Source organism: Sylvia atricapilla, chromosome 3, assembly GCF_009819655.1.
Source record: "Sylvia atricapilla isolate bSylAtr1 chromosome 3, bSylAtr1.pri, whole genome shotgun sequence".
Classification (NCBI taxonomy): domain Eukaryota; kingdom Metazoa; phylum Chordata; class Aves; order Passeriformes; family Sylviidae; genus Sylvia; species Sylvia atricapilla.
In genome coordinates, this window is record NC_089142.1 from 86,179,327 (window position 1) to 86,192,755 (window position 13,429).

Here is a 13,429-nt window from a genome sequence, read left to right on the forward strand (position 1 = left end):
CGGAAAACTTCTAGTTCAAGCTGAGAGAGATAAGTTTCTACACCGATATCTATATTTAGGCATATAAAGGAGAGAGGTCTGTTTTTGTAGAACATCTGCACTTTGTTACTTTGTCAACATACATGTTATTTATCTGCTCTCCCAGTTCACAGTGGGTTTTCACCACCTACGTTTTAAAGCACTTCTCTGTCCATCCAAGGCAAGCATCTGCTGACAGAAGTATGTAAACATGTCTTTAGAGAGCTCATCTAAAAAAAAAAAAAAAAAAAAAAAGTCTCAGAAATCACCAAAAAAGTACTCTTAGCACGTTCTAGCCACAGTGAAACGCGAACCACAGAGTTTTCTCTGACAACTGCGTTACAAGAGCGCTGTAAAGAGCACAGCTCGTCATTCCAGTTACTTTTTTTTAAAATCATTTTTAACAAACGGCGAGATCGCACGGGTGCGGTGCCAGCAGGCGGAGGGCTGACCCCCGGGTGACACGGCGGCTCCGGGGCGCCTTTTGCCGCCCGCCCTCCGCGCCCGGCGCCGCCGGGACACCGCGAGCAGCGGGGCCGCCCCGCGCCTGCGCCACCGAGCCCGCCGCGCCTGCGCGCTGCCGGGGCGCGGAGCGGCGGCCGCGGGCGAGGCGGCACATGCGCCCTGGCGGCTCCTGAGGAGGGGAGGAGGCGCGGGGAGGAGCGGTGGCCGCGTTCTCCCATTTAGCTGCGAGGGAGCGGGAGAAGCCGGGCGGTCGCCGGGGACCGCCGGAGGGGGGGGGTGGGGGGAGCCACTGTCGCTGCGGCCGCCGCTCCCTGCTCCTCCTCCTCCGTGGAGCGCTCTCCACCCCGCCCTCTCCCCGCCCGGGACCGAGTCTGTTGGCCACAAAATGGCGGACGGGGAGCTGAACGTGGACAGCCTCATCACCCGGCTGCTGGAAGGTGAGCGGGGCACCGCGGGGAGCCCGAGGGCACCGCCGCCGCTCCCCGCGGGAAGAGCCGGGGCTGCCGGCGCCGTGCGGGGCGAGCGGGGCCAGCGCCTTCCCTGCGCCGCCGGGCCCGGGGTGGCGGCCGGGAGCGGGCTCGGCGCGTCCCGCCGCTGCCCCGAGCCCCGGCCCTGCGGCCCCGCGGGGGGAGGAGGGGCTGCTGTGCGCGGAGGGTGCCCGCCCTGTCTGGCTGCCTTTCTATTTAATAGGAAGAAGAAAAAAAAAAAAAAAATCAAAACCGCCTCGTTTTCCGTCTACCCTTCTTCACCCCGCTTCAGCTGCCTGGCTGAGGGGCGAGATGGGGACGCCTCGCTAGCTGAGCTCTTGAGCGGCCTTTTCCCTCCCCGGCCCTCCGGTCGGGTTGTAGTCGCAGTCCTCTGTGTGTAAAAATACGTCTGCGAGCTGCGTTAGGTGTGGGGTTGTGTACGTGAGTGTCGGTGGGAGCAGAGGGCTTTAGTGCGCTGACATTCCTCAGCCTGCCTACGGGGCAGTCTCCAGAAGTGGCTCTCATGGGTGGCTGATAAAGGCTGTGAAGGGTTTTCTGTGTATTAAATAGTGATTCTGACCTTCAGAGTAACGAAGAAGCTCACTTCTTGCCTTCTTTCGGAGAAGCCCAGGAATTACTGCTTGCGTTTTCTTTTTATTTAAGTTATGTCGTGGATGTTTAGTCTTCTTGGTTCTCTTCTTCCATTAATCTTTCATTCCACATTCAACAAATACCTGGTATGCTGGAGATGAGATGAGAGTACTTGCATGGGTATGCGCAGTTCATTTATTCGGTTGCTCTACTCCTTAGATAGTTGGATCACATCGCAGAAGGCTTGTAGAAAGGAATTTATGGAGCATGTATAGTTTGGGAAGTGAGACAAGTTTTGCAAGGCTGAGCTTTGTTCAGCCGAGTTACTAAAAAGCTGGGGGTTTAGGGCTTGAAGGACTTCTTAGTAGCTGCTATCTCATCTTTTTCGATGTGAAAATTAAGAGCAGCAAAATCAGTATTTCAAAATACATTAAATGTATTTTATGTAAAAGTACATAAAGTCTTTGAACAGTTGTGTTTATGTTTGTGATTTAAGGTATGCGATGTAATATAGTATGAAGAAACAAGTATCAGTTGGAGTTTCTCTTAGATCGCTAATGCAGATAAAACTCCCTTTTTCTGGGTGTTGAAACACAGATTAATAGGTAGGTTTTTAAGACAAGCTAAATAATAGCCTAGTAAATGTTGACATTTTAGGGCAGATTTTTTCAGGGAGGACATTAGGATACATGTATATTTGTGGTTCTGGGGGTTTTGAGACACTTTAAATAATATATTTGAAAGATACTTGTTCCACATTAGTATAGTAATTTAAATATAGATTGCTTTAAGAGGGGGGATTCTGCAGTGTTTTGGCATGCAACTTGTTGGATCATTCTGTTCCCTCTTAAATGTTCCTTTGCTTTCCTTTTTTTCCCTAAAGACTTTTAAAAAATGTGTTCCATACAGTTTATATACACTATACATACTTGCATTACAACTTTGTAGCTTTTTGGGTTATGGTTCTTACCTTGTGTTTCAGCAGCCGAGCCTGTGCTTTTTGTCTTCCATAGTACTTTAACCTTTAGGGATATATGTATGTACAACTTCTGAACAAAACCTTGCTTGGAATTTTTCTGTTTCTGGATCTGTTTTTAACTCTGAGCAGAGATTACGAAGTTTCTTAAGGGGAATGGGGTGCTTGCTTTCTGCATGTCATCTCCTAACATTAGAGGAGTGGCTTGTACAGCGTCTTGTATCTCAAACATACTAGGTAATTCTTACAGGTTTTGTTGGGAAAAAATGGTAGCAGTTAAAGAAATGCATTGTGTGTCAATTATTTTTGCTTTCTTTTTAACATCTTTTATTTGTTGCACTGCTAGCATATAGCATTCTAAGCTGTGGTCACTGCTGTTTAGCAGTGTTCCACAATGAAGCTTGCTTTTTTTTTTTTTTTTTTTTTTTTACAATTGGCAGCTCACATTTTGGAGCTCATGCTGTTGCTTAGCTGACCTGTTCTGGTAAAGTGAGTATGAATCCCTCCCCACAATGGTTGCGCAGAAAAATTTCTGTTAACTCTTATCTTCAGTTAAATTGTTCAAAGCAAGTTGTTTGGCTCCATTACTCACACTTCAGCTTTGACTTAAAAGGATAAGGAAACACAGTTTTTGTGGTGTAAGTGCAAGCGCAGTGAAATAATAAAAGTACATTTTCATTAAATGTTGTCATGCTGTATGTATTTAGTCCTTTTGGTTGCTTTAAGTGAAATGTATGGCTTTAACAGTCTATAGTTGTCTCTCAGTGGCTGCTACATGTAATTTTTCAAGCAAATGCATATCAAAAGCCACAGCAATAGGAAACTTTACTGCTGTCACTGCGTTGCTGGGTGGTGACACCTGTTTCTAGGCTGATATTAGCTGTCAGGAGTTCTTGCTCCTACTTTAATTAGGTTACTCTAACTGTTTTTATCCTTGTTGCTCTGGGTTATGTGACACTTTAACTTGCCTTTTGATTGGAATTACCAACTTAGATTGTCTTACTTCCTTTGTGTTTAATTGTGATTTTTGTTTCTTTTTGAAATCTCACTGTGAAGTGGCCTACAGCTGGGCTGCTTGGGAGAATTCAAGAACATCTTCCTAGTCCTCAAGGAGTGTGCCCAGGTGTTTATCTTGAATGTATACTTTCTTACTTTGAAGATCTCTTGAGTGCTGAAAGGCAGATCGATTAACTCTTGAGTTAAATTTAGAGGTAGTTTTCATAGACTCACCTGAACCAGGATGTAAAGGATATTAATAGTCTTCTAGGACATTAGCTTTTAATTTCCATGTTCTTTTGCATATACCAAGTTCTTATCCTCTATTCATTGCTTAAGTGGTGAATTTAGGAATGCTAGGATCACATTTTGAATTGACTTTCTCTTGCAATGTGTCTAGTACTTGGCCACTAGTTAGTGATACTTTATAAATAACTACTGTTTGGAAATGGTAGGAAGATAAAAACTCAAATAATATAAATAAAGTAAAAACTCATACACATTAAGTCTGAACACAGCAATGCTTTCTTTTCATTTATCTCCATCTGCCAGATTTAAATTGTCATTCCTGTTGCTTTACTGGAAGAATGAGGAAGATGCTGGTGCTCTGACACATGTGCCTCACTGTCTTGAGACACTTTGAGTTTTATTGTTTGTTGGGAGTGAATCTGCAAGGATTTGCAGGTCATTTGAATACAGAATTCCATAGCTTTGCTAAATGACTCTTAGAGTGATACGTCACCATGAAAGTGGATAAGCCAAATTCATTGAAAGAGTGTTTCCTTCTTGTGCTGGTGTGCAGAATCACATGTCAGGCTTAGCTGTGTTACGGTACATGAAGATGGTGGTCTTATTTTTGCTTCACTGTGTGCACTTATTTCTTGTTTTGATTTTTTTTGCTTCCTACCATCCCAGCTATGCCATCTGGTGGATAGATTTTTTTCCCAGCTCTAGCTGTGGACAGCACAGGAATATGAGACTGTCATGAGCACATCAGGTGTGGAATACAGAACCATAACATGGTTTGGGTTGGAAGGAGCTTGTAAAGGTCACCTGGTACAACCCCTCTCCAGTGAGAGGGACAGCTTCAACTGGATCAGGTTGCTTAGAGCCCTGTTCAGTGTGATCTTGAATGTTTCCAGGAATGGAGCATCCACCACCTCTCTGGGCAGCCTGTTCAGCATTTTATCACTGTCACTGTAAAAGAATTTCACCCATATGTCTAGTCTTAACCTCCTGTTTTGTTGGGTTTTTTCTTTTTGTATAAATTAATTCCCCTTGTCCAATTGCAACAAGCCCTATTAAAAAGTCTGTCCACGTCTTTCTTATAAGCCCTCTTTAAGTATTGGAAGGCTGTGATTCAAGTGTCACCTTGAATCCTACTGTCCAGTGTGAACAGAGAAGTTTTTTCTCAATATAGTTTTTTTTTTTTTTCTTTTGGGCTCTGCAGCTGAATTGCTACTTGTGTTTTGCCTCATCTAGGAATACCATGTATCCCTCTCTGGGAAATGCCCTGAAATTTGCAACAGTGCTAAGCTAAATGGGTGAACCAGGTCTATAATTCAGCCAGATTCTAAGCTAGTTTAAATTTAGTGGTGTGTGGAAAAGGTTGCCTCTGTATTAGAGCAAAGATAGGTGTAACCTTGACTTGTAAAGAGTGCTGTGAAGGGCGTTAAGATTTCCATATTTCTGTGAGGGTCTTGTGCTTCCTGTTTCTGTTCTGTCTCTTAAAAGTTTTGAATATAAGGCAGCCCAAGTTCTGCCAAATTCATTCCACTTCAGCCAAATGGAATGAATTTCTGCTCTTTTAAATGTATAGGTATTTGTCTTAGTAAACACTGAGGAGTTTACCATATGGAAGAGAGGATGTACTTGGGGAAACCTAGACACAGTAACCTTAGGTACAAGATGGCTTTCTGTAAAAGGGCTTCATTTATATTGCTGTACAAACAAATTTGCCTTGTCTAGGCAAGACACCTTCTTTGCCTAAATCTAGCTGTCCTAATTAAAATTGACAATTTGAATTAATCTGACTGAACTTAATGTGCATCTTTTCTAATCAAATTTATTTTTGGTGAGGCTGAGGGCTACTGGTTCTGGTAGTACCAATGAATCTGGGAAATATTTATCCAAGAAGTGACTTACTGGACTACCAGTAGGTGTAGGGAATGGTCATTGCTTCAATGTTCGGCTAAAAGGGTGATTTTTATGTTTATTGCCTTGGTAAAGCTGATTGCATGGTGTTCTTACTATGTCATGTGATGTGTTCTAAGAAAGTTGCATGCTTAATTTTCTTGTGATTTCGGGGGTCTTACACGTTGTGATAGACATAGAAATTTGAATATTACTCGATTTTTAAAATGAAAGTTGGATTTTAAATCCTTATGAAATAATTGAGATTTTTCCTTATCACTTTAAAATGGCATAGAGCATACTGGTCCAATGTACTTGGTCAATAACGTTTCTTATTTTGTTACTGTCCTAACTAATTAATGTATCCAGCCAGCCTGATGGAGTGGTATTATGATATGGTAGTAGTGCTTGCAGTTCCAGGCTCTGTAACTAATGCTGAAAAAGAGAGGCAGGTGTAGAGAAATAAAATAGACCTTAATGATCTCTTGCAAAACAATATAAGCAAACCATGGAGATGAATCCTGAATAAACAAGAGTCATTACCTGGCTTGATGTGAAATCACTGGATAATTTGCTACTAGAAAAATAAACGAGAATAACTTTAAAAGGAGTTGCTTGCAAAGGATTTTTTTTTTCTTTTAATATTCTTAGTCTTTAAACAGAGGAAGAAAATAGGCAGTTTTGGTATGTTTCTAGGAGGGATAGGTATTGTATTAACCAGAGAGGAGGGAGGGAAAAAATGAAGTTTGTCTCTGGGTTTGTACAGCAGTGCAGATATCAGCCACTTCATCTTTAGCTTTATAAGTGCATGACGAATGGAATGGTTGGCTTGGGAAAGCGCACTGAAGGCCAAGAGCTCAGCATCAGGCAATGTGCTGGGCTTCTTGATTCTGTCTGGCTGTTTGGCCACTTGAAGACTCCATGATCCAGTAACTGTTCCATTTAATACTCTGCAGCACAGGTTTTACTTGAGTCATTCAGTGTCTTGCTCACTGCGCAGCTAAATTACAGTATAAAAGGAGAGAAACGCTGTTCTTGTCTAAGATAGCTGCAACTATGAAGTGTTAAAATTTCTCTTAAATGCTCATTAGTTACCACCAAAGGTAGGTATGTAACTTTTTTAAAAAAAGAAACCACACTGCTAGACCGTAGACTGTGGTGGAGGCAGCATGCTCTGTTTGGCTGTTACTCACTAAGGTCAGGTGCAGTACTTGGTGAAGGGAGAGGTATAGGGGAATCCACTCTTGAGTACAGCCTCAGGTGCCTCTGCAGGTAATGGTCGTTTGGTTTGTAATCTGAACATTGAAATGAACCTTCTGTTGTGTGATTTGTCTTAGTACATTGACTAGGACGTTGTAGTTTCACAGTACCATCTTTTCTGGGTTTTGGGGGGTATTTTGCGTTTGGTTGTGGTTGGTATGTTTGTTTTGGGTTTTTTGCATTGTTTTGTTGGTTGTTTTGTTTTTAAATACCAAGCTTGATAAAGCTTTTGATACAAAGCTTTTTGTGTATATATCCCATGTTACTGTATTGATGTGCAGAAGTTACAACCCAGCTTTTTGTATCATAACTTCAGTAACTTCTCTTCTTGGTACTTCTCAGAAGTTATAAAGTAACTTTGTAATTTACCTTTTCCTTCTTTGAATTTTGGGAATTTTATTAGCACTGCTTTAGGGAAAAAGAGAGTCATCTTTGGAGAAAGAAGCTGAAATTCTTTGTTTCATGAAGTTTTTATGCTAGGTTATCTTTCCAAGTAGACTAGGACAGGAATTACTATCACTGTATAATACAGCATTGTGAGAGGCTTCTACCTTCAGTTTTGCTGGTTGCTTGAATTTCAGGTTCAAGTGTACTTGAGCAAACAGTAAATACAGAACATGTGATCTTGTCCTTCAGCATTGAGTTCGGGAATTCTTGGAACCATGTATGATACAGAATGACTGAGACATGAGTTAGTTTATGGAACTTCTGTGTAAGGAAGCAGGTGGTCCATGAAAAGCTGAACGAATGGGTAAAGGTTGCATGTTTCCATTGGGTTTACTGGAGCATCCCCTGAAGCAATTTTATATAGTCATTTCTGATAAAGCCTCTTCTCCATGAGTATTAATTTTGCTGGATAGTATGTATTTAAAGAATGTAAATTCAGGTTTGGGTAGAACACCGTCATTTCATTGTTAGAGTTTTTTTCCAGTTAAAGCCTTGGGCAGTCTCTTACTCTGCAGTGAATTTGTGCTTGATGTTAAATAAGCCTGCTAAAATTAATTCATAAGCAATCACTGTTCTTCAGCAAAATACTTAATATCAAGGTCATCTAGTGAAGGCAGTTTTAGAAAGACTTTAAGGTTACTTGGATATAAAAGCACAGCTTTCAGGGGAAAAAAAAAAGCTCCCTGGAAGAGGGATTATTCTGTTTTTAGTGAGAAATTTGGGTGGTGTACCCTAGGAAAGGTGCAGGCATTTGCTAGGTACACTGCAGAAAGCTGTATGTTCAGCGATATGTTCTTGCTGAATTGAGCAAAGCTCCAACGGGTTCATTTATATTTATTGTTGTCCACCAGTGTAACTCGTGAATGAGAGCTATTCTAAGCTTAGTTCTGTGACAGCAGTTCTGAAAATTTAAAACTTGTGTTGCTGGCTTAACTCTCTGTTTTGCTGCAGAGTAGGGAGTGGCTGCTTCTGGATGGCAGCTGAACAAGTTAAATAACAGAAGATATTATGAGGGAGTAGACGTTTTGCTTTTAAAATTGAGAGTTGCTTTTAAAATCCAGTATAGGATTCTTTACTTAAACTCAAGAAAGTGTGTAATCTGGATTTAAAAAATACTGAGAGCAGATAATTCAGAACATATTTCCAAAATCAACCTGAGGACTGCTTGTTTTTTTCCCCCAAGTCATAGATAATGCCACCTTTGGCTTTCAAATCTGTTCTGCTCCTACTATTGACAGGCTGTTCAACATTTGCCAAATACTCCAAAGTACTTCTAGGTACAAAAAACCCCAGTTAAATGTTGGAGTTGTTAATCACCAATGATTAAACATCCCATAGAATGTGGGGGGAGTGTAAACTCAAGGGAATTGCTTGTGTGCAGTTTGTAAAATTGCATGCTTGCAATCTTGTGTTGTCATTTGGGGGTTTTTTTAGATCTGCTCTGGCAAGATTGATTTCTAAAGACGTAATTTCAGACATAAGCTTGGCTGGAGCTACTGTGGAAAGCAGCAGAACCAGCTTCTTATTCTTTCACTAGCCCTGTCTCAGCTTCACAGAGGATGTATTCTTCAGCTTGGGGAGCTATTTACATTACATTTTTGATTTGTTCTGTCTTTGTTCTAGGAAGAGAGTATCAGTTCCCTGATGCAGTTTACTGTGTGGCCGTATAAATGCATGTCTGCAAAAAAAGCAGAGTGAATGGAAAGGAGAGTGCTTATTAGCAATAATGCTGACCCAATTTTTTGTGATACTAGGGAGAAGTCCCTGGGTTTTGATGTTATGATAAAACTGTGTTACATCCAGTAAATGAGGCACTGCCATCTTGGAAACCAATACCAGGTAAATGCTTAGGGTAGCTGTGCATACCACACCTGACTTAGTAATTGAAGAAACTATTAGTGATGCCACAAAATGAGCAGCTTAGTTGCTTAGAGAGGCACACCAGAGGCGGTGTGACAGAACAGGTTAAATACATTTTTTCCATTTCATGAAAGGCTGTGGGAAAAAACGGTACAAGTGGAACTTGGAACAGCCAATTCTTGACCCACTTTCCTTTTCCTTTCCAGTATTGCCTTACATAATCTACTACTCTCTGGCATGAGTTTGGAAGGATTAAAAAAATTACTTTCTGTATAAGTTTTTCTTACCTGCCACTGTGCAGCTCATATCCTGGATTGCTAATTACTGAGACTGAACTTCTTAAGGTTGCTTACCAATGATTGCGTAGATGCAGAGATTATTCTAATATCAATTAGAGTAGCTTTTGGGTGACTGTATTTTCTGTTGTGCTAAATTAAGTCTCCATGTTCAGTGCGTATATTTGCTTCTATTTCTTTTGTTTCTGTGCTGTGTTGCTCTGCTTGAAGCTCACTGGAGGGAAGGCTTGTTCTGTCAAAGCACTAGGCACGTGAGTTTGTGTATTACAACAGGAATTGCTGCCCCTACTGTCTCTATTGAAAGGCTAATTTATGTAAATCAAAGCTTGTTTGCAGCATCTGCATTTTAGATTAAAGGGAATTAATTTACCTTTACTGTTGATATGATATTTCTGTCCTGGGTAACTGACAACTGTTAAAAAGAATGGTTTTCCCAATACTATTAAAGGCTGTTTGTGAGATACACATTTTGCAATGTGTGAAGCTATGACTTGAGTGGTTAGCTGTAGTAATTCGTAAATGAGTCTGAAAAACATCTCTTACACTCTTGATCTGGTTTTTAGAACCTCCCCCCTTGGGGATTTGGCTTTTGAAAAACTAAATGCAGTGTTGTTTACAGTCCGTACAAAGCTCAGCTGAGTAAAGGGAACTTGAACAAAATTCTAGTTGTAATGTAAGCTGCTGGAGTAAGTGCTTAGTCTTGTGTACTTGTACCACAGCTGTGGCATATCTGTTCCAGATGACTGCTTGGCAAACCTTTCACTGTCTCTGTGAATCCAGTGGAGTGCTGAGCCTTTCAGGGTCACAAGACAGGAGCTGCTCATTTCTCAGTATGTAGTACCCTTGTTGCTGATCAGGGAACTGTGGGAGAAAACTGCTTTTATCGTAACTAGTATTGATGATTATTCCTCATGAAACCCCAGGTATTGTATTACTTCAGATGTAACTGAACCCACGTGTTTACTCTGGAGCTGCAGACTGTTTGGGTGGAGGGTGCCTCTGTGGAGGTGCCATGGCTCAGATCTGCACCCCTCCCAAAGGGTGGAAGTGGCTGATGGTCAAGTGTGTGCTGTCTCCTTTTCTGAGAGTGACAGACCTGTCAGAGTTGCAGAAGTGTCTCTTAACCTGGAAAATCTGAAGTGAGGTAGTAAGTTACTTAGCTGATTTGTCTGTTGAGGATTTACAGCATTTGAGGCTCTGCTGTTAGAAGTAAAGAACTGGTAGCATCAAGGCACTGACTGGCAGTTAATTATGAAGTCAGCTGCATGTTCTCTGTGTCTTCCTTCTCATGAGAAAATCCAGCACTGCTCAAAGCATCAATCCTATAAAGCAAATGTTCCAAGTTTAAACCTCCATGTGAGTTTCAAAGGGAGCTGAAGGCTGGTGTTGTATGAAAAGCCGATTTGATCTAAGTTAAGTGTTATGGGTGCCCTAGTTTTGAACTGTTATCTCAGTTTTGGTCTCAGTGCTTGGTCTGGTGCTGCTTCTGGTAACATGAATGTTGTATATAGTGGGCGTTCCTGGGTTTCCAAAACTAAAGTGGAAGTAAGTGTGCAGTTACACTCCTTGGTTTTGATCTCTATGAAATGGCATCATTCTGGTATTGCAGAATGTCATGGAAGTGAAATACAGAAGAGAATGTCATTGCTTATGGTTAAAAGAATGCACTGTCTGTAATGAGAAGACATGACTGGAAAGTTGGTTGTGATGCATGATGCTTTGGTGTGACTTTGTTGCAAACTATGAGTCTAAAATAGAGCAATTGTTTAATTAAAATTATAGCCATTGTAATATGAATATGACTCTACTTGTGTATAATTACAGTTTATTGTGCCTGTCAGAAGGGATTCCAGATCTCTGAAGGGGAGTCATTATAAGCTATTGGAACACAAGCATTTGAAATTAAGATTATTGAAACATTTTGACACCTTGCAGCTTGGATGGTCAAGTCCTATGCAAATCTGTCAGGCCTGAGTTTTTGCTTGGTTGTTTTTGGTTGGGTTTGTTTGGTTGGTTGGTTGGTTTTTGCTAATAATGGGGCTGAAGATGTATCTGTTAGAACATCACTCATTTGTTTGAGATGTGATGAAATGGAAGCCTGTATGCAAGTCACATAGATGTTTCTGGTGTCTGCCTTTGTATTCTTCTAATATGTAAGTGAACATCTTAATGCATGAAGGATGGTAACATAAAAAGTGTTGCTAAAATGCTGCTTGCTTTCTCAAGTATAGTTGAAATCTTAATTAGCAAGAGGCACATGACTTACCATGTCGTAAATATCACCTGGTAGTGATTCAGTGTCACTGAAGTCTCCTATGACACAGCCTTCTTGTGAGGTTCTAATGAGCTAAGTATTTCCAATATATCCTCAACTTCAGATAGACCATTCCTCCTGCTCTTTTGGCACTCAAACTGGCTGTCCCAGGATCTAATTTCACATCTCTTCCCTGCTTTTGAAAGCACCTCCTTAGGTCTGCCTTCTCACACGTTCCCATGACAGCTTTGTGACCTCTGTTTAACCAGTGACTGGTGTTTATTAAAAATAAATAGTTATAGCACAGTGTTGGCATGGTCAGATGTGCAGTTACACTGGGACAAGTATGCAGTGATAACCAGAGCAGAGCGTTTTGTGTTTAACGCTTTGGACTGTAGTACTGGGTGACCTAGGACAAACTGTTTTCACCCATATCCTTTCTTCCCCACTGCACAGTGTAGATAATGCTAGATGTGATTATACTGACCTCCTATATATAGTTGATTTTCTAGAAACTAAGCAGAAATAAAAGGGAGAGGGAGGTTATGTTAATTTAAATAAAATTTTACAAGCTCACTCTTCTGTTTTGGAGTGGGAAAGCAGGTGACCTAGGACTTTGCTATATGTGAAGAACTAGTTTTTGCTCTTCTGTTCACAAATTTATTAGACTAATTGAAGTTACAGTTAAAATTTTTATGAGGTGATGTCTTACTATGCATGAATTTGAAAGCATTTGGATTTGAACTGCGAAAGTTTCATATTACCATCCCTTATAGGTCCTACCCTGGTTTAATGCTGAATGTTGCTTTCATCTAAAACAGATGGCAGGACAGGATGTTTGCCTGTTGTAGACACTGATAGATTCTGGCTTACTAGTTTGAACTCTGAAGTTTGATTTTTGCCAAGATGCAAGACTGAACTGGATAGGCCAAAGTGACAACAACACATTTGTTCTGTTTTGCTGCCTCATTAAAGACGCACTAAAGCCTCTGACAGAGGAATCGTACAGATACTTGTAGATAGAAGCAGCTGCAGATAAGCTTGCCAGAGGATATTGGTTGGAGTGCAATGACATGCAAATGCTTTTGATTTTATGCTAAATATAGGTCTGAGTACCTGACTTGCAGGTTTTGTGAATTCAATTTCATTCTATTTAGAATGTTCTTAGCTGTAAACTTTTCAGTAATTTAAGAGCCATTATAAATGAAAGCTTCATCAAACTTTGGTAGTTTTTAATGTGATGTTTCTAATATGGCAGTTTCAGTTTATTTAAATATAATCACGTCTATGATTTTTTTTTCTTTGTACTTAACTAGTGCTGTTGAACTTAACAGCCCTGAAGAATACCTTGTGCTAATGTGGAAATGGTTTCAGGTTTTCTGTTCTCGAGATTTTTCTTGTCTTTTATGAATACTCTAGCATAAAGGAGTTCTTAAATTAAACACTTCTTAAAATTGCTATTTATTTAGATATGGACAAAAGCACAGCTTAAAGTTCTCTTCTGGAACTTGATTCAACAGGAATGCATACAGATCTTTAAGCACAGATTACCACAGTATCAGAGATTATTTTACAATTCAGTGGACAGCATAATTCCAAGGTATTTGGTATGTACTTGGAACGTGATGCTGGCTTTTTGCCAAATATAGGTTTTAAATACAGATCA

At 40.7% G+C, this 13,429-nt stretch overlaps 1 protein-coding gene across 1 annotated transcript in view; it reads left to right on the forward strand.

Annotated features, from left to right (window-relative positions):
- Nucleotides 1-679: 679 nt before the first annotated feature.
- PPP1CB (protein phosphatase 1 catalytic subunit beta) overlaps nucleotides 680-13,429 on the forward strand; it is a 29,693-nt gene continuing 16,943 nt past the window's right edge. The window contains exon 1 of the mRNA XM_066316056.1: nucleotides 680-920. Coding sequence (XP_066172153.1) covers nucleotides 869-920 — 52 coding nt within the window. The 5' untranslated portion in view covers nucleotides 680-868. The remainder of the gene's footprint in view (nucleotides 921-13,429) is intronic.